Raw genomic sequence first — 26,500 nt, 5'->3', positions numbered from 1 at the left:
CGAGTATGCAGAACACAAAGAAACCCCTGGCTGCCATCTCTCTCTCTCTCTCTCTCTCTCTCTCTTTCACTCTCTCTCGCTACCTCTTTCTAATCTGGTCACTCTGGGCTAAATACTTGTGAGGCATGGATGCAACAAAAAAAATGCACTGATTTTTAAAGGGTATATTAGTCTTCACTTTATTTGAATTTCCATTGCATGTGCATGCAATTTCATTCTTTGCATTCTACTTATTTTATTGTAATCCTACATCTCAGGAGCCTGACATATTAGCCTGTCAAGAAAAGTGACACAGGAGGGGGAAAGAAAATAATAATAAAAAAATAAAAAAGAACCCCACAAGGACACAATACAAATTTCCAAGAGCATCAGAGAATTTTCTATACCCTTAAATTGCTAGGTAATCTTTTTTTTTTTTTTTGGATATCCCTGCAGCGTTGAGGAGGCATGTCACATACATTTCATGACAAACAGAAAACCTCATTTGCCAGACGAGCCAATCTCTTTGCTGTACCGCATCTCCTGACCTTTTTTTTTTTCCCTCCCTCTTCTCTGTTTATTATGAGTATTTCTAATTTTAACTTTCAATTTTCACCATCTTCCAGTCAATTTGCAACTAAATTATTTCCAGGGTGAGGAGCCGATTGCCGGACAACTGGGTGCAAACGTGTTTCACGATGCGCGCGATGAGTCTTTTCCATTGATTGCCATCATACTGAATGTAAATGTATAGTCTGAGAAAAGGGGGGGGGGGGGGGGGGGGGGTTGGTTCGTAGGGGAGTAATCGGATTTTGTGCTACATGAGGATCCATCGCTATGATTTATTTTCTTAATCAGCGTACTGCTTTCATAAGCACTTCAAAACAAAATGGATACCGTGTAAGAAGAAGAAGAGAAAGAAAAAAAAAAAACCTTGATACTGTCTATATGAATGTGAGTGAGTTGTATCAAAAAATAAAAACCCCAGACGCACAAATGAAACGAGATAAAATGAGAATGAATTATAAACCGTGACCATTACAGACTTCATCTTATCTTTAAAAAAAAAAAAAAAAATGCTTTTGTATGCTGTGGGTGGCTAATGCATTTCAGGTCATCCTTGACTTTCGTTTTTTTTTTTTTATACCTCCCACTAATTGAAATAGCTTTTTTTCTTTTTTTTTCTTTGTCTTCAAAGCAATGAAGCAGAAGATAAAATAACGGTGACATTGTTCCCATCCCCCAGTGACAAATGCATTTGAGAAGCAGGACCTTGCTTGATTAGATAAATCAAAAAGTGATTTATGACATTCAAGCTGTATGCATTATAAGAAGCAGGGCAGCCGGCTGGCCACCCATCTTTATTTACAACTGTCAGAGATCTCTACAAGGCCTCGGATTGTCCTACAAAAAAAAGGGAAAATCTCACCGCTCCTTAGAGAACATCTACCTTCTATTTATTTTTTTCCCCAAAGATATAAAACACTAGTACAGAAGCGTACAGATAAATAACACATCTCTACGTTCATTTTTTTTTTTATTCCCCCAGAAAATGTCAATTACATGGGACCTCCTTGATGAAGGCAGGATGAATTTACTATTCAATTTCCTGGACCTCAGACCCAACGGTCCACAGCGCTATAAATAAGCCCGGGTCTGGGCCTCTAGTGTACCTTCAGTGATTTACGTAGATCCCGGGTTTTAAGGTCACGAATTAAGCTGCACTTGATAACATCTGACTGTCACATTTCGAAACCTGGAGGTCAGACGCTGTTTTACTCCTAATCCTGAGCGCATCCTGCTCTCCGCATTGCGACCTCGGCGGCCATGTTGGATTTATTTAGAGAACATGTAGCTGTAGGGCTGTTCGGTTGAATATGCTAATAAACGATTAATACATTTTAATATAATAATGCTCCGTAATGCTCGTTTCAGCATGCGATGCCTCGAATCCAAATTATACTTTTAAATACGGTTAAATATCCGCCGCTGTGTATTGCGTGCTTTTTTACTTAGCGTTGCATAAGATATTATTATTATTACTATTGTTTTTAAATGGTGTTATGAACAATGATTAATTTCCTTACTAATTTAAAGGAGGTGCGCTAGCATTAATGACAGCTCATTTTTATTTCTCCTAATGGGTGCGGGTTTATTTTTGTAGCCTGGAGCCGTTTCACATATTATTAACATCTTAGCAAAAAAAAAAAAAAAAAAAAAAAACAAAGTTGATCCAGATTAGGAAATATCTGCATGCAAAATGCAATTTGGATTATAATTAATCTGTGGTGACACTGGATTAAAATGAGGAAGTGAATTAAAAGCAGGGGAGACCTTGCATGTGCACATACAGTATTGTAAAGATACCACATGCCTACGCCTAGCAAAAAAACAACAACAAAATACTTACAAGTACAAGTTCAACAGTATAAACCTCTTAAACGTGTTACGGTTAAACCCTGACTGATTTATCCACCAGTAATGGATTAACGTCTCGATAAATCAAAACGGCGTCTGTTTGAGTTTTAAGTGCAAGAAAGAAAAATTCACTATTTAGCACAAACGGAAAAAAAAAAAAACGCGTCTGACCTCGCCGGGATCGGAGATGTTAAACGATGCCGTGTATAATGCAAAGTGCAAATTCTCGCCCGCTGTCTCAGACAGGCCTGTCACACACACATATATGACTCAAAGATAGATGACTAGCTAAACTAATAGGCTCGGCCCTGTTTCAGCGTTTCTTCTGCACCATTGAACCCAACATTATGTAGCTCTAGGTATGGCGTGCATGAAAAGACATCCAATGTAATATTCATGGTGACCACAGATTTCCATCTCATACATACATAAAAAACAGAAAGAAAGAAAGAAAGAAAGAAAGAAAAAAAAGGCGTGTATGAATTCTTATTTAGCAAAGCAAATATAACAAAAAGCCCGAGGTAACAGTGCCAGACGCTAGCTCCAGGGGCTGTTCCCTGATCGCGACACAATACTGTTTTGTACAGATTGTTGTCCTTGTTAATGTCCTACCGGTTACACGGAAAAAGATTTGTAGATTTTGAAGTTGGGACAATGATGGGTGGAGTACTGCCTTGATGTAAAAGGAGATGGTGGGGGGGCGGGGGGTGAAAAATTAAATAAATAAAGGGTTACGCGGGTGCAACGTGTAAGTAAGTAAGACGAGTCCTCGATCTAATCCTCACGCAAAATGAATATGTCATCAGAGGACCGGCGAGTACACTGAAGATTAATGAAAGGAGCTTAAAAAATTACAAGCAACTGATTTGATTTTTTTTATTTATTTTTTTAAATAATAATAATAATAATAATCTGACAGGTCATTCTGTAATATTCGTCCTCGTCTCAACGTCTCTGCTGTCACATGGTTAAGATTAAAATGGGTCAATGGGAGGCTTGTGATAGCATTCACATGCAGTCCACACATGCAGCCATTATTAGCAGGAAAAGCCCCACGGTGGAGATGAAAGAGGCAGAAGCCCAGGCACACTATGAGCGTGTGTGTGTGTGTGTGTGTGTGTGTGTGTGTGTTAGTAACTGAGTGAGTGAGTGAGTGAGTGAGTGAGAGAGGGAGGGAAGAAGAAGAGGAGGAGGAGGAGGAGGAAGGGAGGGTGCCAGAGACAAAAGACCAAAACTACAGGTCTTACTGGAGTCTTTCTCCGTCCTCTTGCCCTCCTGGCTCTCTCTCTCGCTTGTCCCTTTGTCCTCGGCCGCAGCCACTGAGGAAGCGCGTCTCGGTCCCTCGGTGTCCTCACCTGGTTCCTCTATAAGTGAGCACACAGGAAGTGGCCGGGTTACCCACATTACCGTCAAAACATACCGGTGTGTTTCAACGTACCAGGGCTGAATTTCTTTCTCTGTCTCTCTCTTACACACACACACACACACACACACACACACCTCCAGACTGTTAGTACTAGGCAGATTACAACAGTCCTCGGCTTGGCTTGCCTTCTTCCCTCCTTCCCTCCCTGCTCGTGTTTAATAATTCCGCGGATCTCCGCTATGCTGCCAGTGGATTAATCTGTTTATGCTGTTAGCTGCTAGGTTGAAGCTGCGCACCTCTAATCCCTGAAAGGCCCACTGTTCCCTTTCATCCAGAGATCATTTGTCTCTCACGGCACTGATGTCACATTTTAATGAATTTTTAGCAGGCTGAGTATTACCAGATAACCAGGCTCGCTCCTCCGTCTCTTCTGCTCATACCGCATGTCAAGAAACAGAAATGTGTTATAGAAAATATAGAGAGAAAAAAATAGAAAAGAATTTGTTTTTAAAAAACAAACCCAAAAAAACCCCTATATAATAATAATAATAATAATAATAATAATAATAATAACAGTATAAATTAATCACGATGAGGCTAATAGGTCAGAAGTGCATTTGCATACTAGCACTCGAGTCATTGTTTGGGAAGCCACAGAGGCCCGGGGATTCGGCGGATACGTGATATAATTAACCCTTTCCAATCCCCCACGCAGCGCTGGCGCCGACATTTTAAGTGCAACGCATTAAGTGGAAATTATATACAGCATGAAATTTTCATGGCAGATGCTGAGAGTGATTGAAAGGAGAAATTGTGCCGCACTCTAGTCCTAATGTTTTATTAATAATATTCTGACAACAGGATGAAATATCTCCTGTCACTGGTGGCAGCTGGCTAAAAAAAAAAAAAAAAAAAAAGAAAAAAGGCAAGAAAAAAAACAAAGAACGCTATTTTGGCGAGTGTGTATTCTAATTCGAACACAAATAAAAGCAATGCCTGAAAATGTGTGATCGTTTAGGATGAAGAGGTGTACGCTTATATATATGTGTGTGTGTGTGTGTGTGTGTGTGTGTGTGTTTAGATGTATGTACAGAGCATTTGAAGTTAAAACAATGTTACAAAAAAAAAGTGAATCTTTTTAGCATTTAAACCAAAACATGTCATAAATAATTAAAATGATAATAAAAAAAATCACTATAAATAATAATCAGTAATAAAAATATTCTCGGGGAAAAAAATGAAAATGGTTACTATAGTGCTAAAAATAATCCTAGCACCGGTCCAGGTTTTATTCACTCAGACTTCAGCGGGACAGACGACAGGACGTCCGGACAGACCTCTGACCATGACCAGGGTAAATAAATAATTGGTTAAAAAAAACACAATAATGGACACTCAAGGCCAAGCAGCATGCTTAAAGCGCCTCCTCCTGACCCCACCCCTTCGTCCTCCTCCTCCTCCTTTTGCTTATCTCTCCGTCTCACCCCCTTGCCCCCCCCCCCCCCCTGGCTGGTCCGAGGCGTGTGACGTTCTCGGATTTACTGACCCGTTCCTCCCCAGGCTGGGAAATGAAGTGTCAAAGTGCTAGTGCCTCGGCCTCGAGGGGGCATCACAATTTTAGAATGCATTAAAGTAAAGGAGCAAATTATAAAAAGGAAAAGAAAAAAAGAAAAAAAAGCAAAGAGAAAAGACCTATCATCTGGGTCTCATCAGATGAGTTTTTTCTCTCTGTCTCTGTCCCTGTCTGTCTCTTCTTCTCCATCTTTTTCCCCCTCGTTCCTTACACACGGGTGTTCTGCAGCGTCTCTGGTATGCTGCCGTTCGAGGGCGAGAGAAAATTCCCAGACGTGCTCTCCTATACATCATGGCGGTGTGTGTCTGCCCTGTGCGTGACCCTGGCGATAGTTTGAGTAATCTGCATGTGTTACAGAGGTGTGTGTGTGTGTGAGTGCGTGTGTGTGTGTGTGTGTTTGCCTGCAGCAAAGTCTTTTACCTGTCAAACATTAGAGCTATGGACAATTTTACCGCCTCCTTGCTTCAACCCATTGGACACCATAAACACCTCTCACACCAAACGTGCACCACAGACTCTCTCTCTCTCTCTCTCTCTCTCTCTTTGGCTCAGCTACTCTTTATTATGTATATATTAAAAAAAAGGTTATAGATGTACGTATGTAGGGTATGTAGAGCGTCCTCGGTGCGAGCCTGCTGACTTTTCATATCATTAAAGCACGCTGTTTTTTCGTGCTGTGAGAGCTTAATGACGGCCAGGGAGGCCACGCTGTTCCCTCTCTCCCTCCCCATGGGTGCCATAACGCCTTACTCTGGTCATTATCCGACTGGTAAAGGAGACAACAGGGCGAAAACAGCAGTGGAAACACAACACGGTGGCTTTCAAACCGATCAGCTTTGTTAATGTACGACCTCGGCTGAGTGGCGCGGTTCGGTACGGCCTGTTCTTCTTCGGGATTATTGACAGTCTGCTTATTCTGTATTAAAATATATTCGCATTATTACTACAGATAATAATAATAATAATCTACTAATAACAGATTCTTCTTCTACTTTATTGTCTTTTCCTTACTTGTTATTGTCTGATTCATCTCCATGCTCTTTATTATTATTATTATTATTATTATTATTATTATTATTGTACAGTATCAAGCCTCATTCTTTTCAGTTTCACTATCATAAGTTGTGATGAAAACACACTAAAATAACTTACATGCAAATAAATTTGCATATTTATTTTCATTCTATGTTTTGGAAAAAAAAAAGTAAAAATCCTGCCATGTCCTAAAAGTCCCACCTGTAATTACCAATTAAAAGTATGTTCTGCGCTTTTCAATGTCAATATAAGCGTATTTCCGACGCACCACTCCGAGCGAAGGCGTTTGTTTTCCAGCGTGTTTACGAGTTATAATTTCTCGAATGTCCCCGTCCCGCCGAGGCGCGGAGACTAATTCTCGGCCCACACTTCTGTCAGGCCTGCGCCCCTGTGGCCCCTTGTGATGTCACATTCTTTCCCCTCGTGGTTTTCATTTGGCCCTCTGTGTTTTAAAGGAATCTTTGAAACCCTACACCGCGCACCACTTTGTCAGGGGCCAGTTGTAATACTTTCAGGATAATAACCTTTACTGCCTTGTTGCTGCACCACTCCACCCCCCCCCCCCCAACACACCCCTCTCCCAAATGCCTTCCCCCCCTCCCCTTCTCCTCCTTCTCTTTTTCCAAATTTCGCCGTATTTAACAAGCATTTAGATCTTAACCAGATGCCGTTAATGTACCATGTCTAAAATACTAAACATCAACGCGGAGAGCGAGCTCGGTCTTCGTGTTACTGCTGCTGCTGCTGCTACTAAAGCCTGGGAGTGGACGCACACACACACACACACACACACACACACACACACATTATCAGAAGCAGCAGGAATTACTAAGGAGGTGTCCAAGCAGCTGTGCGTTATCCTACATTACATGGCTTTTGCAGAAAAGCGTAATGATGAGACTTTTCTCTGAAACCGAATCAAACCCTGATTCCAGGAAGTCTTTTTTTTTTGTCCCGAAAAAGAAAAAGAATTTCTTGTACTTTGTTCAATTTTATGATAAACAAGCCACTTGTAAAAACATTACTCAGCCTTATAGCATGGAAGCAGCGATAATAAGCGCTCTCCAGAGCTCGTCTGGAGAAATCCGGAGTGCCACACTTAAACAAAAGTGAAAGTATAATGATGGTATCTTATTGTAGAGTTCAAGTGGTCATAAGTCCTCTGTAGTCTGGCCTAGACAAACACACGGCAGAATTACCAGCCCTCTGGGCCGGGGGTTTGGGGTGAATCAGCGTGAGTACAAAGCCGGAGTCTTCCTCGCACGCTGAGAGGACGCATGACGTCATGGCGCTCTGGGACACATATTGAGCCCATCTGGCTTCGACTTTAAAGACTGAACTACCGAAGGTTACGAGGACGCGCTCTGCTAGAGGTTTAGAATAATAACTGTTATGAAAATGTCTTACTGAGAAGAGAAGCACAAAAAAACAACAAAAAAAAGATGCAGATGCCATTTTGTTGCTGTCAATATTTGTTTTTTTTAACTTATTAAAGAATCACGTCAAAACAAACTTGTGAGCAAAACGCTCGGATCAGCACTCGCACGAATCGGCAATTATTGCCATGTGAGGTCTCTCTCTCACACACACACACACACACACACACACACACACACACACACACACATACACACACACACACACACACACACACAGAGACACACTCACTGTCCTCTCATCATCAAAAAAGATGATGCATCTGGAACTATTATTTCATTTTCCACCTGTCATTTCTGAGCACATGTAATAAAGATTAAAGCCATGTGTTTCTCAGCACAGCTCGCCCTCGCCCACGTTACACATTCTTTAAAAGTCATCACCGTGCTGCGTTTTAACAATTACTATATTATTATTTTTGTTTTTTTAAAAATCACTTTAAAAATATATATATTTATATATAAACTCTCAAAAAAATCTATTTAATCCTTTAAAAAAAAGTTTCCATCCGTCTCTGGTATAATATTTAATTTTTAAAACTGCTGCTTTTATAAATTAATAACCTGAATGAGAGATTGTATTTTCCTTGGTTTCATGGAATCCGTGAGACTTTAAAGGCATTAAAGAAAATCTAACTTACCTTATATATATATCGATCTATATATTCAGACATATTTCTATACGGTTCATAACTTTATTATCTAATAAATACATCATGTAATACGTAGTAATAATGAACAAGGTGAAAACAGGTAAAGTGAAGGTAAAGTGATCTTATATATATATATATATATATATACATGTGTGTTTAGAACGAAAAAGGAAAGAAAAACAAGAGTGCTGATTTTCTTTCCCTTTATTTTTATGTTCTTCATGAAACTTGCTGAATGAATTAAACGAATGCGTTCAGGTAACACACACCGAGCGCCTGTTTTTCATTCCCTTTTGACTGAGAAATGTGGAAGACGACTCTTTCTAACATACGACACTGTATTAAATGGATTAACACATGAATGTTGAAAAAAAAAGAGATCTAATTATTTTCCAAGGTGAATTCAGTTCCAGCGAGCTTTATTTCTGGATCTTTCATGTTTAAACCAATATATATGTATATTTTTTTAATCTGAAACGTGGACGTAGGTCGCCTGTAAAGAGAGTGTATTTAAAACTGTACGTTATCACGACACAATCCTGTATCTCAACACACACACACACACACACACACACCCGGATGTCAGACAGCGCTTGTGTTTTGTCGGGCAGTGGCGGTGCAGGCCGACTCGCTGCACTATTTGAAAATAATTTAAACAGATTCCTGCTCCCTCCTCCCTTCCTTTCCTCCCTCCATTCCTCGTCTTTTATTATTCTCCGTCCAATATTTATTCAAGACATGATTATAAACATCTGCCCTGGGTAGCTGTTTCATCTGCACAGGAGCCAAAAGGCCTGGAAATTTCACACACGGCCGCCAACGTGACCCCGACTCCAGCAGAGCACATGGCTTTCTTTCTTTCTTTCTCTCTCTCTTTCTTTTTTTATCCTTCTCTCCTCCCTGTTTCTATTTCTTTCCCCGTACTCCGTCTCCTGCTCACTGCTTGGCTTCCTGTCTGTGACTTCTAAAAAGCACTGGAGGCCAGGGTTAATGGCCTTTCCAATCTCTGTGATAAGAATTCATTTTGTTCTATTACCAGCAGTTATCGGAGGAGGCTGCAGCATCACTTCAGCCGAGGGTTCAATCAATGGGACGACCTAATGAAGTAACCAGCTGTAGCTCCATTTCCCTGCTCGGCTCTATCAGACAAATAAGACCTATCTGTCACCCATCTGTAGACCTGCTCTGGGAACCGAGAACCCAGCAGCCCGGTGTGGACGCGCACACACACACCATACACACACACTCATGTGAGCTATACACAGCTGTCAGAAACTCACCTTTACTCTAAGAGCAGGATGTTTCGTATATATATATATATATATATTCAATAATAATGTAATGCTACACACAAATCTGCCGGCTGCTGTACCATGTGGACTCCAGTCTTAATTTTTATATAAACCACTCTGGAAAAACAAATAAGAGAGCACGGCAAAATAATCAAGTTTTTTTGTTTTTTTATTTCTTACTGGTGAGATGAACGATTTTGTTTGATTTTTTTGTGTATTGCTGACAATATTTCTCCTAAATTCAAAATATAACTATTGGTATTTAGAGTGTATATTTAATAAAGGGAATGACATCATCACAACACTTTAAAATAACCGAACATCACGCAGTATTTGGTGGAATAATAACTCAGATGTGAAGTTACAGCTTTCCACCAGTTTGTCACATTGCTGTTGGGTAACTTTACACCACTTTGTTTTGTTGTTGTTGTTGTTTTATTTTTGCAAAAAACCAACAGCTCAGCTTTGCATGATGATTTGTTTCCTCCATCTTCCTCTCGATGACATTCCAGACGTTTTCTGGAGTAAATTAAAGTGCTCTTTTATATATATATATATATATATATATATATATATATATATATATATTTTTTTTTTTTTTTTTTTTTTTTAATATTATTATTATTATATATTTTTTTTATATAAATTTGTTCCATTGTAAACCTAAAACAATTATTTGTTATCATTATGTTATTTTAATTACAATTCTCGCTAATGGACGTTGGAAAATTCCTTTAGGATCAATAAAGTATCTATTTATCTCTTATGTCTTTATTAAACCAATAAATATAACTGTATATTTAATTATAAGTATGTTTATTACACTTAAATATCTGGTCCTTTTCTTCTTTATATTTTGTTTTAAATTAAAAAAAAAATTCTTTTCCCTCCAGCGATACGATGTAAACCTGACTAATACAGACCTCATGCTGAAACGTGCGGTTTGTTTTATACGGCGAACAAAAAAAAGCAACATGTTATTAAATCATACTGTAATTATCTCAGTATAGTCATTTTAAGACTATTCTATTCTAATCACCGCTTTCCGAATATAGCCATATACAGTACAGTATATATATATATATATATATATATATATATATATATTTATATTCACTTATATATATCGAGGCATTCTGGATATTTGTTTCATCATATCGTCATGCGCGATTGTCGCGCGGTCTCGTCAGTCGTCCTGAAACAGCGTACGGTGTTGTACATCACTCTAGACATGTCTAATATTTCATACTGCTGTTTTTTTTTTTTTTTATAGCTTCGTCGAACAGTTTGAAGTCGGGGAAGTTACACGACACTTGCATCATTTTATATATTTCGTATAAGAATCCTCGGCTAAATGCATTTTATATTACTCCGGGATATTGAGTTCAAATATTTTTAACACTAATGTGTGATTTATTTTGATTGCAAAGTCGTTCCCAGCTTGTGATATTTGCTTAATTAGTGTCCTGAATTTGTATAACATATAGATGATAATGCTGTCGAATCCTTGGTTCTGATTGGTCAGAAGGTCTTATATTAAGGTGAGTTTTATGGAAGGAGTCTCCAGTGTCGTTGCTTTGTGACATAAGGTAAAGCTAAGGTAAAAAAAAACTAAGGGACAACAGTTGTTGTTGTTGTTGTTGTTGCAGCGATACAATAAGAATAAAACACTTCAAAGGCATGATGTTATTAGAAAATAATCAACTTTATGACGTGAACGGTGACTCACACACGATTAACAGCACATATTTAGTGTCTAATTTCAGTTCCTGCTTAGAAACTCAACTGTACAAACAATATAATAAGTATTATTTTTTGTAATGTTTTAAGTATTTTTTTGTTTTGTTTTGTTTTGTTTTGTAAAAATCCTGCAGGTCATTGCAGTGGTTATAACAGCTACTTCAACAGCTGCCATGACAGTAGATGTGGTTTTGGTCATAACCGCTACTCTGAGAAACCTACACACACACACACACACACACACACACACACACACACATCTAAAGTTCGCCGAGTTCATGCAGTCTAAGTTGAGACCAGCTTTGATTTGAATTTACACGAGGGTGAAAAGAAAAGAAAAAAAAAATTACAAGCCAGAAGTAATTAGAGCGCTTGGGCTCGGAATCAAACCAAATTCACGGACGAGTTTATAACGTCTGGGAGAGATTCAGGAGGAGAGGAGGAACACGGAGGGGTTAGGAGGACACGACTCTGTTCGACATCTGTGTACAAACGCAAACGCGCTTCAACCTCAATCAAAACATGCACAAAAAAAAAAATTGTCTATTTCATTACGGCGTAAACAATGTCATATGGCTCTCCGTGGCTCTAATAGACCCTGACAAAGGAGTACAAGCAGACATATGCTTTAAATAAATAAGATTAAGCTGATAGGCAGCGGCCACGGACAACGTTCGCTGTTCTCACTCCGCCTTTCTCTCGCTCTTTGTCTTCTCCTCATTTGTCTAACATGGATGGAGGAGCAGAAATAAGTGCGGATGGACCGCATCCAGCTGCTTAAAGATATATAAAGCGCCGGCTTAACTTGGACAAAAAAAAAAAAAAGGGACTTATAAGAAATTAATGAGACCTGTAGTAGTCATGCTATATCGATTATTACCTATTAAAGCGCATCAATATCACATTTCTCCATCGAGTGCTGGGACACGTAACGCAATTAACATCTACTACATGGCTTGTTTTAAAAGATATACGTCTTAGGAGAAAAAAACAAAACAAAACAATGAAATCCCCTCATGGGCACTTTGGCACTGACTGTCAATTATTTCCATTTACAACACACCAATTGTGGCTTATTGATTGCGTTTTAACAAAGTTGTTACAAAAAAAAAAGAAAAAAAGAAAGAAAAAAAAAGAGAGGAGAGTAATGGAAGGAGGGTTGGGGTGGGGGGTAAAGGGTGGGGGACGTCTCCGCCATTTGACCGGATCGATATTTAAATGACTCCCTTCATTGATTTAAAATTAACTTTCAATTAAGACATCCGGCGGACTTTTAACTGCAACACTTATCCACTGAGTGTAAAAGAAGGCAAGGTTTTATTGATACTTTTAAACAGCGGTGGCCATTCCGCCATCGATTCGGTCATTTGTGCTGGCATTGGTATGCAGCGGGGTCTAACTCTTCCTCGCTAACGGTCTCTCTGTCTCTGCCTTAAATAAATATATACGCCCGGGATCCATCTCGCAGGACAGAGACGAGGAGATTAACCTTTATCCGAGCTGAGATAGTCAAAGACGCGTTATCTGCACAGCGGTCCGGCTCGGTAATTACGCGTCGTCCGTGTTTGTAGGAAATCGACTTAAAATAAAAAATAAAAAAAGCAAAACATAAAAAAAAAAAGAAAGAAAGAAAGTAAGTCCGGTGCTGTGTCGGCAGGTGAGAACGAGCTCCCTGTTGGCCTAATCAGGTAACACACACACACACACCTTTTGTTTTGGGGAGCTCATTGATGGATGAAATCTTTATCTGTATTATTGATCAGCTAGGTCTCTAAACTGTCTATCTTAGCTACTGGAATCTCTAACGAGATTGCCAACTAGAGTATATCAGTTAACATTTAATCAATGACATCTTAAGACACGGGCGCTTTTAAAAAGGCAGTGTGTTTTCCTCCTGCTCGCAGCGATTAGAGAGGATTTGCTCCGAATGGATCAGCCACCTCCGGTGCACGGAGACCAGCAGAGGCCAGTGGCCTTTTAAAGCGGGCGTGTCGATACGTCTGAATACCTGCAGGGTGCGGAACAAAGAATAAATAAAAATGCAGAGCTGATGCAAACTAAAGCAAAATTTACATATTGCAAAATTGATATATTTAAATTGTGGTTGTTAAGCGCTATGTAATGAAGACGACGTCATGTCCGACATGCGCGTGTGTCATGCACATGCAGGCCAGATTCCTGTGTCGCTCCGAGCGTGCAATCCATTAGACTCCTGTCTCTTGTTTATGCAGCGTCCCCTGCACTCCCCTCTCTCATCCCCCCTCCCTTTCATTTCCCTCTCTCCCGGCCCAACCCAATTAAACCCGGCGTTCGTCACAGCGGCCGCGGCGGCTGCCACTCACGCTCAGACCGCAGCGCCTCCGGCCGCTACAATCATTACCTATTCATTTGCTTGCCTAAGCCGTTCCTCTGAGGAAAACGCGAGTGGGGCTAATTATGTAAAACATTAGCAAAGCCAAAGCCGGCAATTTCCCATCTCTTCGTCTCTTCGTCTCTGACATTCAGTCATGGCTTTAATGGGACAAACATTCAACATCCTAAATGAAGCTGCATCACGGCCAAGCGCTGTCGTCTTTTCATTATATCACTTATTTCCTATAGTTAGTTTTCTAATTCCTTAAGCTTCCTTCAAACAGGACACCCCAGAGTTGATTACGTTCCTGGAGCGGCACATCTGGAACAGCTTTACTCCTCTTATACCGCAGCAATTTGCCAACACCATACACACAACACCATTTTTTATTTATTGCTCTACGCCTCTAACTCGTTTTAATTTGTTTCCGAGTTTCTCTTCTTCAACGCAGCTTGTCATGTTATCGAAGAACAAAAAGAAGAAACTCAGCGCTAACTCTGCGCTGACACTGGAGACTCCTTCCCGAAATGGTGAACAGACACGTCTGAAAGTAGCGACAGATCAGATCGGCCCTTCGGGTTCAACTGCGGAGGTGTAAAAAGCGAATAAACGCACGTGACACCGGATGACCCCTATCGCAAAAAAACGTCATGACGGCTTTAATCGGGGCGTGTGTTTAATTTAGGACTAACACACAGACAATCTCTTTCTGATTTGCATTCGGAACAATTACGGAGAGATGATGGCACTGGTACTGCGAGAGAGAACGAGAGAGAGAGAGAGAGAGAGAGAGACGTGTCCTCGTCCTGGGGTTGGTTTGTCCCTGCACCTCTGAATAAAGGCACTCGAGTGTAAATGTGACGCCGGAGACCTCTTCCCCCCCCAACATCTAATCACACAACACAATCCTTTGGCATATATTATGACAGTAGCAATTACACAAAGGTGTGTGACACTATTATTGCCATTTGCTGGAGAGATGATTATGCTAATAGAGAGATGTATGGCAGGTGGCACACACGCTGGCAGCTGCCAGCCTGTCTGGCTTTCTGCTCTCTCTCTCTCTCTCTCTCTCATACACACGCACTCCCTTTACACACTCCCTTCCTCGGCCCACCTAACAATATGAACACATAAATCCAGCCAGTCCCAAGATATGTAATTAGTCTTCACTCAGATTCTGGAATTCCTGAAGACTTCAGAGGGATGCAGCGAGCAGAGGAGTGTGGCGTGTATCTGTCCAGATGCTGATACAGTGCTGCTTTACAAAAAAAAAAGAGGGGCACATAAAACGCACCTGCCTCTAAGTGTGTGTGTGTGTGTGTGTGTAAGGTGTTCATTAATGTTCATCACTACCTGCGACTGCAATTACACCGTCTGCTTTACACAGACAGCAGCGACGGAGAGGCTCGGTTTCAAACGCGCTCACTTCGCTTTTCCGACTTAATTAGTTTTGTTGGGGAAACAGCAGGAAACTTAAACGCCTCTAGGTTTAAATGAGCAGCGAGGCGGGAAAAAGGGGGTCTGTGACGAGCCCGATAGAAGATGATGCATAGGTATCGGCGAGCGCGGCGTGTTTTTTCCGTGTCCTAACATCAATTCCAGGACAGCAGGCATCCGTAATCGAAGACATGGCCAGGCTTCAGTGGCCTCGCGAACACTTTTAATTCTTTTGTCCGTGGCTTCACTGATAAAGGGAACCCCTGTGTCATTTTTTTTTTCTTTTTTTTTTTCCCAGCATCCACTCTGATGGGGGAAGCCCTCTCCTCTACTCTCTTCTGCTCACCTCTGCATGGAGTCTGCCTCCACATGAAAGCCCTGGAGATCCCTGCCAACAAAAATCAATGTATGGACGTTCAGAGCAGTTTTCAAGGTTTTGTAAGACAAATCTTCGGAGCACGCGCTGGTTTAGTGCTATTGAGCCGGGCTTCGATCAGCCGGCCCGGCTGAATAATGCCGAACGGCTTGCTCACTTTACCGGCTCTAGAAAAATGAAAACTAAAGCACGTGTTTAACGAACGCAAACCGGAGCGATAAGCTCTCTTAATCTATCGTCTCATCAGGAGCTTGTCTAGCGATGCCCGGGACAAAGCCTGCTCTACTGTATCTCCTGCACCTTTCTTTTCACGCTAATTAAAAAAAGAAAGAGGGTGATTAACTATTAAAAGGGAGCTTATTGTCTGAAATCGTCATGGGAGCCGGAATTGAGACCTCACGCGGCAGCCGTCATGAGCTAACGAATTAAATAGATGTACGGCGTTTTACAACCCGAGTTGCGAGAAGAAAAAATAAAAGAATTCGACACAAACAGAATTAGGCGATAATTAAAATAATGCAACTTGACGTACTTTATAGAGACAGCTCTAGTCTGGGTCTGTCTTAGAGGAGACATGGCACGCGTACAAAGCCCGTCTTTTGGAGCCGGCTCGTTTTTCGAGGTAATTAACTTTGCCATTGTTTTTTGAGGCAATTAAAGGAACATCAGTTCTTATCAGCGTGCGAGCGGTTTGAAGTGTGTTCGCCGTGTCGCTGGTTGCGTCGGCTTTCTCTTGGCTGAAGCCTGTGAAGATAGCGTGTTCGTGTGTATCGAGAAAGATTAAAGCCACAACTCAGGGTCTATCTCGTCTGCGTGTTTATGTGGGAGACAGACTGCGAGAGAATGAAAGAAAGAAAGAGAGAGGATTCAATTTCAGGTCGCTGATTATTTCACCATCTCCCTCTTTTTTCCCATGCATGCTTAAAATCTTGAGAATCTTCTCCAGCTCCAAGTCGGTGCGCTCTGCCTTCTTTCCAAACGCCCATTACACCCTCTTACTTCTCCAGTGCTTCCTGAAGAGTGCCATCTCACCAAGCTTAAATAGCAGAAAATTGCATTGCTTTTCCCCGGCCCATCTCCTCCATTTCTATTAACCTGCGGGAGAACAAAAAAGCACAGGCCTGTTGGTGTGTGAGACCGGCTGATGATCTGCTGATGGACCAGGACAAGAGGTTACTTCCTGTTCTCGCTGGTACTGCCGGCTCATTCGCAGACGGACTACTTGCCATCATTTCGGCCATTAGACACCTAACGGCTTGTCCCTGGGAACTTTTTTAAGTGGGAATTTAATCGCCGGACACAAGGGCTGAAGTCTGGGCTGACGTGTTTATCTATTGCTCGATCCATCAGTTGGAGTCTTCAGCAGACTTTGAGAATGACAGTAAAAAAAAGTGCTGATAGTAATCACGCAAGCGCCGCATTTTGTTTTGGCTTCGTCAGTGTGCTTTTGTTCAGGCTTGTTTTTGATTTACTTCCTGAATGTCTAAATTACAATTTTTTAAAAAGGTCCTCATATTTCTTTGTGTCATTATAATTTTTCTGGGTAGAAAAAATTATGGAATATTTAAAAGGTTCTTAGTGAAGAATACAATCCTGGTGTCACATCCTGGTATAGAACCATTTACCAGCTTTGACTTTAAACCAGATGAATAATAACACTAATACTAATACCGTAAGTTTGGAGCGCACCTTTGGAAATCCATTTGCAGATTACGTGAAAAGTGAAACTCACTACACGCATAGGCGGAATATGTTTTTCAGGTTTTTTTCCACACTTCTTCCAGTGACAAGGCGATGATATAGAAAGAGGCCACTCCAATAACATGACCGGGGCCTTGTGTAAATTAACAGTGATGGCAGAGAAAGAACAGGCCTCTCTCGGATCCCTCCCCACCGCCCTCCTCTCTCTTTCTGGTTGGTTTTTTGTACAGAGTTATTATAGGAAGATAAAAGCAACAGCGGTGTTGTGACATGAGTCCCTGTTAGCATTGGGCTGGAAAGAGGCAAGATGAAAGAATGTTCTCGTGAAATGATGATTGCTCACACGGCCCCTGATTTCTCCTGGCTTTAATCTCCTGAAGCTCTCAGATTTTCCTCTGTGCCATGCTGGGCCGGCCCGACCCGACTCGACCGAGCAGACCCCGTAAACCCCGGAGCTTTAGGAACACATTCAGCCGTCTCCGTTTGCTCGTTCAGGTCCTGCGTAAACGACGCAGCCTTGCGGTTTTCTAGTTTTATTAAGCATGTGATGATGAAGATTGGCTTGTTAAGAAACCAGCGAGGTGATTAAACTGACAGGGTGGCGAGGCCTTGATGTACGTTTATTAACACGAGCGAATTCCCGAGCTATTAAACGCCGTCTCTCTGTATTCCGTAATTCGTCTACGGCAACCTGGAGTGCAAATAACAACAGGTCATGGACATGAAGAGAAGAAGAAAAAAAAAGAGAGGGACAGAAATCCCAGAGAAATACCTATTTCTGAAGTGCGAGGCGATTTGGTAATGAACCTTTCAATTCCGTCCCAGGGTAATGCATTCTGACTGGTGCATTAATTACTCGGTAACATCCCATCAAAATGCAAATGCACTTGACCCACGAGAGAGTCGCGCTGGCTGTGAGCTCACAGGCTTCCTGCACAAAAAAACGTCTGTTTTCTTTTATCGAACCGGGCACAATTTCGACACCAGGCGAGAGAGAGAGAGTGTATGCGGTGCCGCCGGTGTTTGACGTCCAGGTCCCGAACACCTAAGCTGACACTCCTAATGGAGACGGTGTAGCTCTCAGATGGAATATTTCCTCCTCTACCATACCAGCTTGTGATCTGACAAGCTACAGACACCACGGTAATAGGCTTTTGCAGGGGCAGGGACACGAGGGCTGGAGGACACACACACACAGGAAGTCCCAGTGTTTAGGGAGGAAAGGAAGAATCTGTTGATTTGTGTAAATGTGTACGATATATACTGTATATTGTAATGCAATCAGGGCGAGACCAGACTCGACACGATCTGTGTTTAACCGTGACCTGATTGAGAAAGAACCATTTGAACCATTTGGGTAAGAACATTGGCGTTCTCAGTTCCTTCATGCTTCTACCCAAACGTATTGCAGGGCAGATTCTTCTTGAAGTTTTACACGTCTTTAACCTTTCTTATAAAGTTTATTTAAGGACATGGTCCACACTCGTGAACAATGTGTTATAAATACACCAATGAATGGTCCTGTGTGGAAAAGATGCTTCAATGTCCAATAAAATAGGGGGCCAGGGGTAGCTCAGTGGTTAAGGCATTGGACTACGGTTCGGAAGATCCCAGGTTCAAACCCCACAACCACTAAGTTGCCACCATTGGGCCCTTGAGCAAGGCCCTTAACCCTCAACTGCTCAGATGTGTAATAAGATAAAAATCTAAGTCGCTCTGGATACAGTAAGAGCGTCTGCCAAATGCCTAAATGAAAAATACATCCTACACCAAGTGCTCGAACCCACTGAGATACAGCAGCTCATCCACCAGCAGGAGACGATCTGGAGTGAGTGACGAGAGAGAAGCTGTAACATTAACAATCTGACTCTCTGAATATTCACTCTTGGAGAAATTTTGCTTCTTAAGGGTTGAAAAATATAAAAAATAAATCCCAGACTCTTGATTAGAGATATATGTTTAATATTTCCACCTCTACTAAGTTTTCATTAAATTTTCTTAAAATAACAATTAAAAAACAAAAAAGATCCCAGTTGATGATATTTGGAGAAAAACTTAACTGGATGATTTAACGTTGTGGTTCTCAAAACTAACTGACTTGGCTATGCTTTACACAAACCTCGAAAAAAACAGGTTCTACTTAGATCCTCCTCTTCTTAGGTGTACCATCTGATTTCAAACTCTGTCGAAGAAGAAGAACAGAGGAAAATTCTCCAAGATTAGAAATTTTATAACAAGGTTTGTAACGCTGTACAGTTTCGCTAAAATAGACGCTAGCCTGAGAAGTGTCGCTCGTGTGCTGTAGCTCTGCTGTTACACTGGGGATAGCAAGAAACAGCGCTGACGTTTTATCAAAAAAATAAATCATTATTTTATTTTTTTTATTTTAACTTTTTAAAAATGGCAGGTAATAAAATTACCCTTGTAAAAGCATCTTTTGTATCACACTTTATAAACTGTGCTGGTGTTACTGAATCAACAACAAGCGCAAAGGTAAATACGCAGGTTGAGACGGTTTGATAAAACACCACCATGATGTTTCAGTGGATTATTAAAAGTGGGCAGGTCGAGCACTAGAATATAACATGGTTCTTTGTTGTTGGTGTGGAGTAAAAGTGCAAAGCATTTTGTGTGTTTTTTCTTTTTTTTTCCTTCCTCTGTAAAGGATAATAAAGCTAAAAGACACATGATGTCAGTGTTTTCTAACCTCGCTCTTATTCACAGATGAGCGCCGCAGACCCCTGAGGGAAACCCTCGTTTCAGGTAGGCTTGGTTATGATGTTGAGAGCTAAAGTGGGTCTCGGGGAAATAAGGACGAATGAGAAACGGGCTCTTGATGGTGCTGTAACGCTGCCGAGTGTGAGTGTGTGTGTGTGTGTGTTGAATGAGGACGTTTCTTTACACTATACATTATGCAAATGCCTCCTGCGCACCTAGACACAGCAGGATAATAATCGGCAAGCCCTTTCGCTAATCGCCGAGTTTAACACGGCGTGTTGTCAGCTCGCCCGAGTGTCTGCCATGTGTATGTGTGAGACACGCTTAATTCGGATCAGACATAATAACAGACTGAAGTAAAACCACTCCTGGCCAGATGGAGGCTCGCAGAGGAAGGACGGCTAATCGCGCGCCTTTTTAATGCAGCCTGAGACGCCGCAATCGTGCAGGAATCATCAGCTCCTGCTTGGGGAATGTCTCTGATACCACCATGCCGCCTTGATCGCGCTCGCCTTTTATTTAAAACAGCACAGGACCGACTTCTTTTCATTTGCATGCATTAGCAGAGTTCAAATGCGGCACTAGCCACGAGCGAGTTCCCCAGATAACTTCCGAATACGTCTGCATAATGGCGCCCGACAATGCGCAGCACGAAAGCAAAAGCAGGAGGCGGTGAATGAGTTTCACTATTCCTCTTTTTTTACCCTTTTAAAACCCATTTAAATTATTACAGTGGCTAGCATTAGCCGCTGTTCATTTCACTGGGGCTTTTCTGACTCCTGACTAGCCTAGCGTCTAGGACTTATTCTTTCATGGGGGTAAAATTTTATCATGTGATTGTCTAGTTTGCAAATCGAAACTTGAAATTATGATCTAAAAACTACACTGGGGTGTTTAGGTTCCAAACGGTTGCTAGGAAAGCGATCTAGTGTAGCACAACAAATCTTAATCGCGCGAGGAGTAAGGAAACACGAGGGATTTTAGGATAAGGGATTTTTTATTTTTTTTTTTACCGCTTTAAACAGACGCACTAAGTGAACATGACGACTGTATTAAGTCGGAATTCCCAGCTGTATTAACTCTGAACCCGGGTTAAGCTGAAAAGCTCCGAATGGTTAGCAACAATAAGGCGAGGCTAGGGATAATCAATACCAGCTATCAATCCTACACTTTGTTCTGATGGACACGAGGATAAGCAGAACATACGGAGCGACGTGAAATGAAAAACAAAAAAAGAGCCGACTGGTGCTGGAGCAATTTAACCTGGTGCATTTGCAGAGAAAATAAACACGCAGGTAAGGAAATAAATATATAATGCTTCCTGAGGCCCTGTGCATCGAGTGCAAGGTCAGTGGAGTGAACCTCGGTGAGGAGGAGGGAGGGAACGAGAGAGAAACGGAGGGAGGGAGGGAGGGATGAAGAAAGGCTGGTGTGATGGCCAGAGTCAGGACTAATTACTCGCAGGCACAGCAGTGGAAGAGGGGGTCACTAACTTTAGCCTGACACCTGAACGCCACAGCCGTCAGCGGCCCCCGAGCCTAATCGCCAGTGATAGGACTCGGGCTCTGCACTCTGGGAGAGATGATAGCTAATGACAGGGGTGTTGGATACACACACATCACGCGCGTCACGCTAGCGGCCGGCGGTGTCCGAGCGGAAATCCGTCCGCATCGTCACACGTCCGTGTTAACACTGCTAACACCGGACTTGTAGCGCTTCAGGCGATCGCTTAATCGTCGCCGCCTTCGTGTCTGACGCGCTTTGACAACATCTTGTCTCTTTTAATGTCCTCTGACAGTCAGCATTGTACTTACTATCTGCCGTGGTTAGTGTCACCGGTGGCGCTGCACAATTAAAACTCCGGCTCGTCTGAATTAAGTCCAGATCAGTGCTGCTGCACTGCTGCTATTACTAATTCCTCAACTCTTAACACTCGACCCGCTTCGAATCGTCACCATTAAGCGCTTACACCTTCCCCTGGTCATGTGATCTGCGCCTTAAACCATCTATCCTCCTTTTGTCACCAGCCCACTATTCACTCGCTAAGCTCGGCTTATTGTTATTGTTCGCCCCCAGAACAAAAAAAGGATATACCTTTTTTTTTTTCTTCTTCTTCTTTTTTTTAAATATGCGTAAATAGAGGCTGCCATTGCACTGCAGCTGCAGTCGCTTCTAAAGGTATCACGTTCCCACATGTCTGAAAGAGCCGCTTTAGAAATTCGCTACCTGCTCTTCAACAACTACAAAGGCACGGACGGAAGGGGAGGGAGGAGGGGAGAGAAAAAGGGAAAAAAAATACTCAAATACCTTTTTCATGGGTGGAATTAATACGCATTAGTATGCAAAGGAAAGCATCCTGAGGATCCAAAGGAGGGCTTTGTATCACAAATAAGCATAAATGGCTGCAGTCAGGTATGTTAATGTGGATAATCATTGCAATTTCTGCAAATTATAACTGTCAGTGGGCACAAACAGACTATGAAAACATGAGGTAACAATTTAGCTTTTGTGCTTTTGCGCCGTCTCCAAAAGTGGGATCTCGCTGAAAAGCAAAACAGGCTAAAAAGCGAAGACTCAGCCCTGAAACATGCCTCTCTCTTTTTTTTTTTCCCTTAAAAATAGTTTAAGGCTGGCCATTTTCAAAAATAATTTTGGACTTTCTGCACACAAAAACCACAGAGTAATTATAATACAGTTGAGCAGGAGGATTATTCAGAAATGACTCAATCTTGAATCCGAGCCATCTCAGACTTCTTGCGCTAAAAAAAATATAATAATAATAATAATAAAAAATTGACCTTATGATATGAAAAATGATTCAACTATTGGGTATTGTCTCCATTTAATGATACAGTAATATAAACTGTTGGCCGGAGACGGCTCTCCCGGGACAACTTACGTCCCTGGAATCAAAGCCTGTCTTGGCACACGGAGCTCATGCCAATCGTTTCCACTTTCCCATGGCCCTATTTCTAGAAAAAGAGAGCGAGAAACTTGTTTAGGCCTTTGAGGAGGACATTATTAATGGCTGGAAGCCGACTGGAATACATCGCCTGCGTTCCTGTTCCCGAACTCGCCATCCTCTCGAGACGCTCGGATGAGCAAGAAAGCGTTCGCCGGAGTGTTTGTAGCTTGTGGCTCGGTGCAAAATGCCCTCAGGTAAAAACAGTGGGGACGTATAGGGCTTGGGAAGAAAGTCAGAAACCCTGCGCCGTCCTCTAATCACAGCGGTCACCGTTGCTCCCGCTTTGTGTGAGGAATCAAAGGAGAATGGATGCCCTTGCATTAGTACATCACCCATGGCTAACGGAATGATGAGACCGATTTGGCCGTATGTCATATCTCACACTCGGCTGCATGCCCATTTCGGGATATGTAATGGCCACAAATTATAGTTACAAACCCTGGAAAACACCGTCTGGGGAGATGAACTTGAAATCTTGAAAAGTAACTGCTGTAATTGCCTGTGTGGCCCCTCGGTTTAAAAAAAAAAAAAAAAGAAAAAAAAAGAAAAAAATCCAAGCCATTAAAATGACATCCATGGCACTGGATTGAAATGCAAGAAAAGAAAAATGAGCGAATAAAGAATCGGCACAAGAAGAAGAAGCAGAAGAAGAAGAAGCAAATTAGGGACTTTTTGCGACACTGTCTGAGGAGACGTTTACAGCGACTGGAAGTAAAAATCTGCATTCACGCGGTTGCTATGGAAACCAAAGTCACAAAGCGACTTGAATCGAGTGGTTTCACTGTTTCTTCGATGTAGTCAAATTATTTGTGGTCTTTGATGTTGGTAAAAGTGTAACAATACAGTATGCTCAAAGAAATATCGACATACATTTTTGTTGTTGTTGTTGTAGCTAGAGTAAATAAAACTCAGCAGGAATCGTCCGCGCAGCGTCTCGGTTTTTCCTTTCCTTTGCTTGAAGTCTCTATTCGCTCCATGCGCGCTCTTGCTCAAACCCACCGATGAGAAACACATCGCGTTGCCCCTCTAATGTGTGTTGCTGCCCTACAGCTGCTATGTAAAATGGTCTTGAGTCCGGTGCTGCTAAATTGGCCCGGTTTTGGAAAGCTCCTGAAGCATTATCACTCAGAAATGAAAGGCTTTCAGAGCTGCAGCATTTAAAGACTCGTTCATCTCCAAAGTCAGCCCCGGCCCATTGTCTATAAGCATAAGCGTGAGCCAAACAAAGGCATCCTCTTCTTTCTACTGTTCTAATATGGAGTGGGGTGGGGGGGGCACTGATAGCTGAGGATGGGAGGGGGCGTGTGTGTGTGTGTGTGGGGGGGGGGGGGGCGTAATGTACGGGGCTCTCAGAAATAATTACCTTCCTAAGATCTCCTCTCCACTTGCACAGACATGGCAAAATGGAGACGCGACCAAGGGATGCAAAAAGCCCTTCGCTGAGCCATCGGACAATTTACAGTTGAGCTGGAGGCCCAGAGAAATGGCTATGTTCCTCCGCGCACCGTGCAATTACACATCTCTTATTCTTCTCCTCGGTCTTTTAGGATTGCACGCCAAACCCTCTCAACAAACATGAGCGAGTAGATGAAATATTTATACAGGAACAGTCAAGTACTGAATGTTCCCTGTAAATCAGATGAAAGCATTTATACTTTAAGGGTCATTACTTGGTTCGATTCTGATCGGACACGCGGTGCTGTCGCTGTCTATAAACGGCAGATCGGATAATACGTTGTCATCTGTTATAGTCGGTATGGAAACAAAGTGAGCCAATTGTACATGTCGACTGGTTTCATCATGGTTTCAATTAAGTTTCTGTAACCTATGGAAGGAGTCTCCAGTGTCAGGGGGTTGTTGTTCCGTCTTTGTTGTTTTCCATATTGTGATCTCTTTAAAAGAAAAAAAAGAAAAAAGAGAGACTAGGGAGGAGGAACGAGTGTTTATAGATGGTGTAATGCAAGTGAGAACAGGAACAACATTAAATGTACGTCTGCAATTAAAATGCAATAAATCGTTGTGGAACGAAACACACGAAGCACGCTGTTATAGGAAAATCATCAACTCTGCTTTATCACACGCTTTAATTCTTACTAATTATATACTCCAGACTTTGTTTTTTATATATATATATATATATATATATATATTTTTTTTTTTTTTTTTAATTAGAAACATTACACCTCCGCTATAAGGGTCAGGAGGTCTCAGACACAACGGCACACCAGGCGTCAGAACGAAGCCATTTTTGGAACAGCACGCTCTGGTTTTACACGTTTTTTCTTCTTCTTACTTTCTTTAATGGACTTTATATAGCACATCTGTGTTAAAAAGTGCGTGCGCGGGGGCCACATGCACCGAGCTTAGATTACTGTGATTTACAAATGGGGAACTCCACTTCAAAAAAACATGTTTAACCACATCGCCCCCGCCTCTCCTTCCCAAATTCTCAGCTCCATGATGTTTACCCTGTGTAAATGATGAGTCTTGTGGGTCACGGGCCGGGCGAAATTACGCTCGCTCTGGGAGAGGTCTGGCCAGGTCGGTTTCGGAGGAAGGCGTCTGCGCTCACGGTCGCTCTTTGGGACGAGAGTACTGTATTACCGTACACCCGGGGAGCCGAGCGCGAGCCGGCGCTCTGGCCTAGTTGTTCTCGTTTGGCTAATTTAGCACGCGGGACTGGAGACATCACATTCATTATCACACTCTCTGCCGCAGACTGAAATTAGAAGACTGTCTGGACCGGGTATCCGATGATCAGGAGAAGACAAAGAGGAAGATGAGCTCAATTTCTTGAACGTGAAGGGATTTCGTGACTCCTTTTCAAGTCGTAACAAAGGTCCCTTTATCTGCGTCTATCTCTCTAATGGAATTTATGCTCTAGGTATAAAGAATTTAAAGAACAGATCGTATTTAGCGCAATAAAATAAAGACGTGTTTCTCTGTAGGCTAGAGAGCGCAATATAATATCATCCTACCTTAATTATGCTGTAAAATAATATTAAAAAACGGTAAATGGATTTACTTACACGTCCACATTATATATATATATATATATATATATATATATAAAGTAGACGGCGCAGTGACGTTTATTCCACAATGGCGTTATAATGAGCTGGTACAGAACCACCGAGCTGCTTTAAGGAGACATAAATGTATATATATAATGATCAGAAAGTGCTAAAGTCAGGAGTTATGCGCGCGCACACAGGCCCTACAAACGCCTTTAACACCCAGCTGTAATTCTGCGCAGGCCAAAATCTTGCTTACTCCAGGACCTCGTGCTGGAGCGCAGCCACAAATTACTGCCATCAGCCACAGGCAGCCGTGGAACAGCGCGGGCGCCAGACGCATCTTTCCCTTCCAGACACGTCGGTGTAGCTTATTATTGATTAATACACTTTTACATTCACGTTTATTAATTTGGCAGGAAGACAGAAACTGGGTAATCT

General features: G+C 42.0%; 1 protein-coding gene across 1 annotated transcript in view; it reads right to left on the bottom strand.

The window, feature by feature from the left end:
- Positions 1–26,500, bottom strand: part of zfhx4 (zinc finger homeobox 4) — a 73,867-nt gene that overhangs the window by 11,875 nt on the left and 35,492 nt on the right. The window contains exon 5 of the mRNA XM_053487712.1: positions 3,645–3,761. Coding sequence (XP_053343687.1) covers positions 3,645–3,761 — 117 coding nt within the window. The remainder of the gene's footprint in view (positions 1–3,644; positions 3,762–26,500) is intronic.

The sequence above is a fragment of the Clarias gariepinus genome, chromosome 26 (assembly GCF_024256425.1).
Source record: "Clarias gariepinus isolate MV-2021 ecotype Netherlands chromosome 26, CGAR_prim_01v2, whole genome shotgun sequence".
Taxonomy (NCBI): Eukaryota; Metazoa; Chordata; class Actinopteri; order Siluriformes; family Clariidae; genus Clarias; species Clarias gariepinus.
The sequence above is the reverse complement of the archived record's forward strand: the minus strand, read 5'-3'. Positions and strand labels throughout refer to the sequence as shown.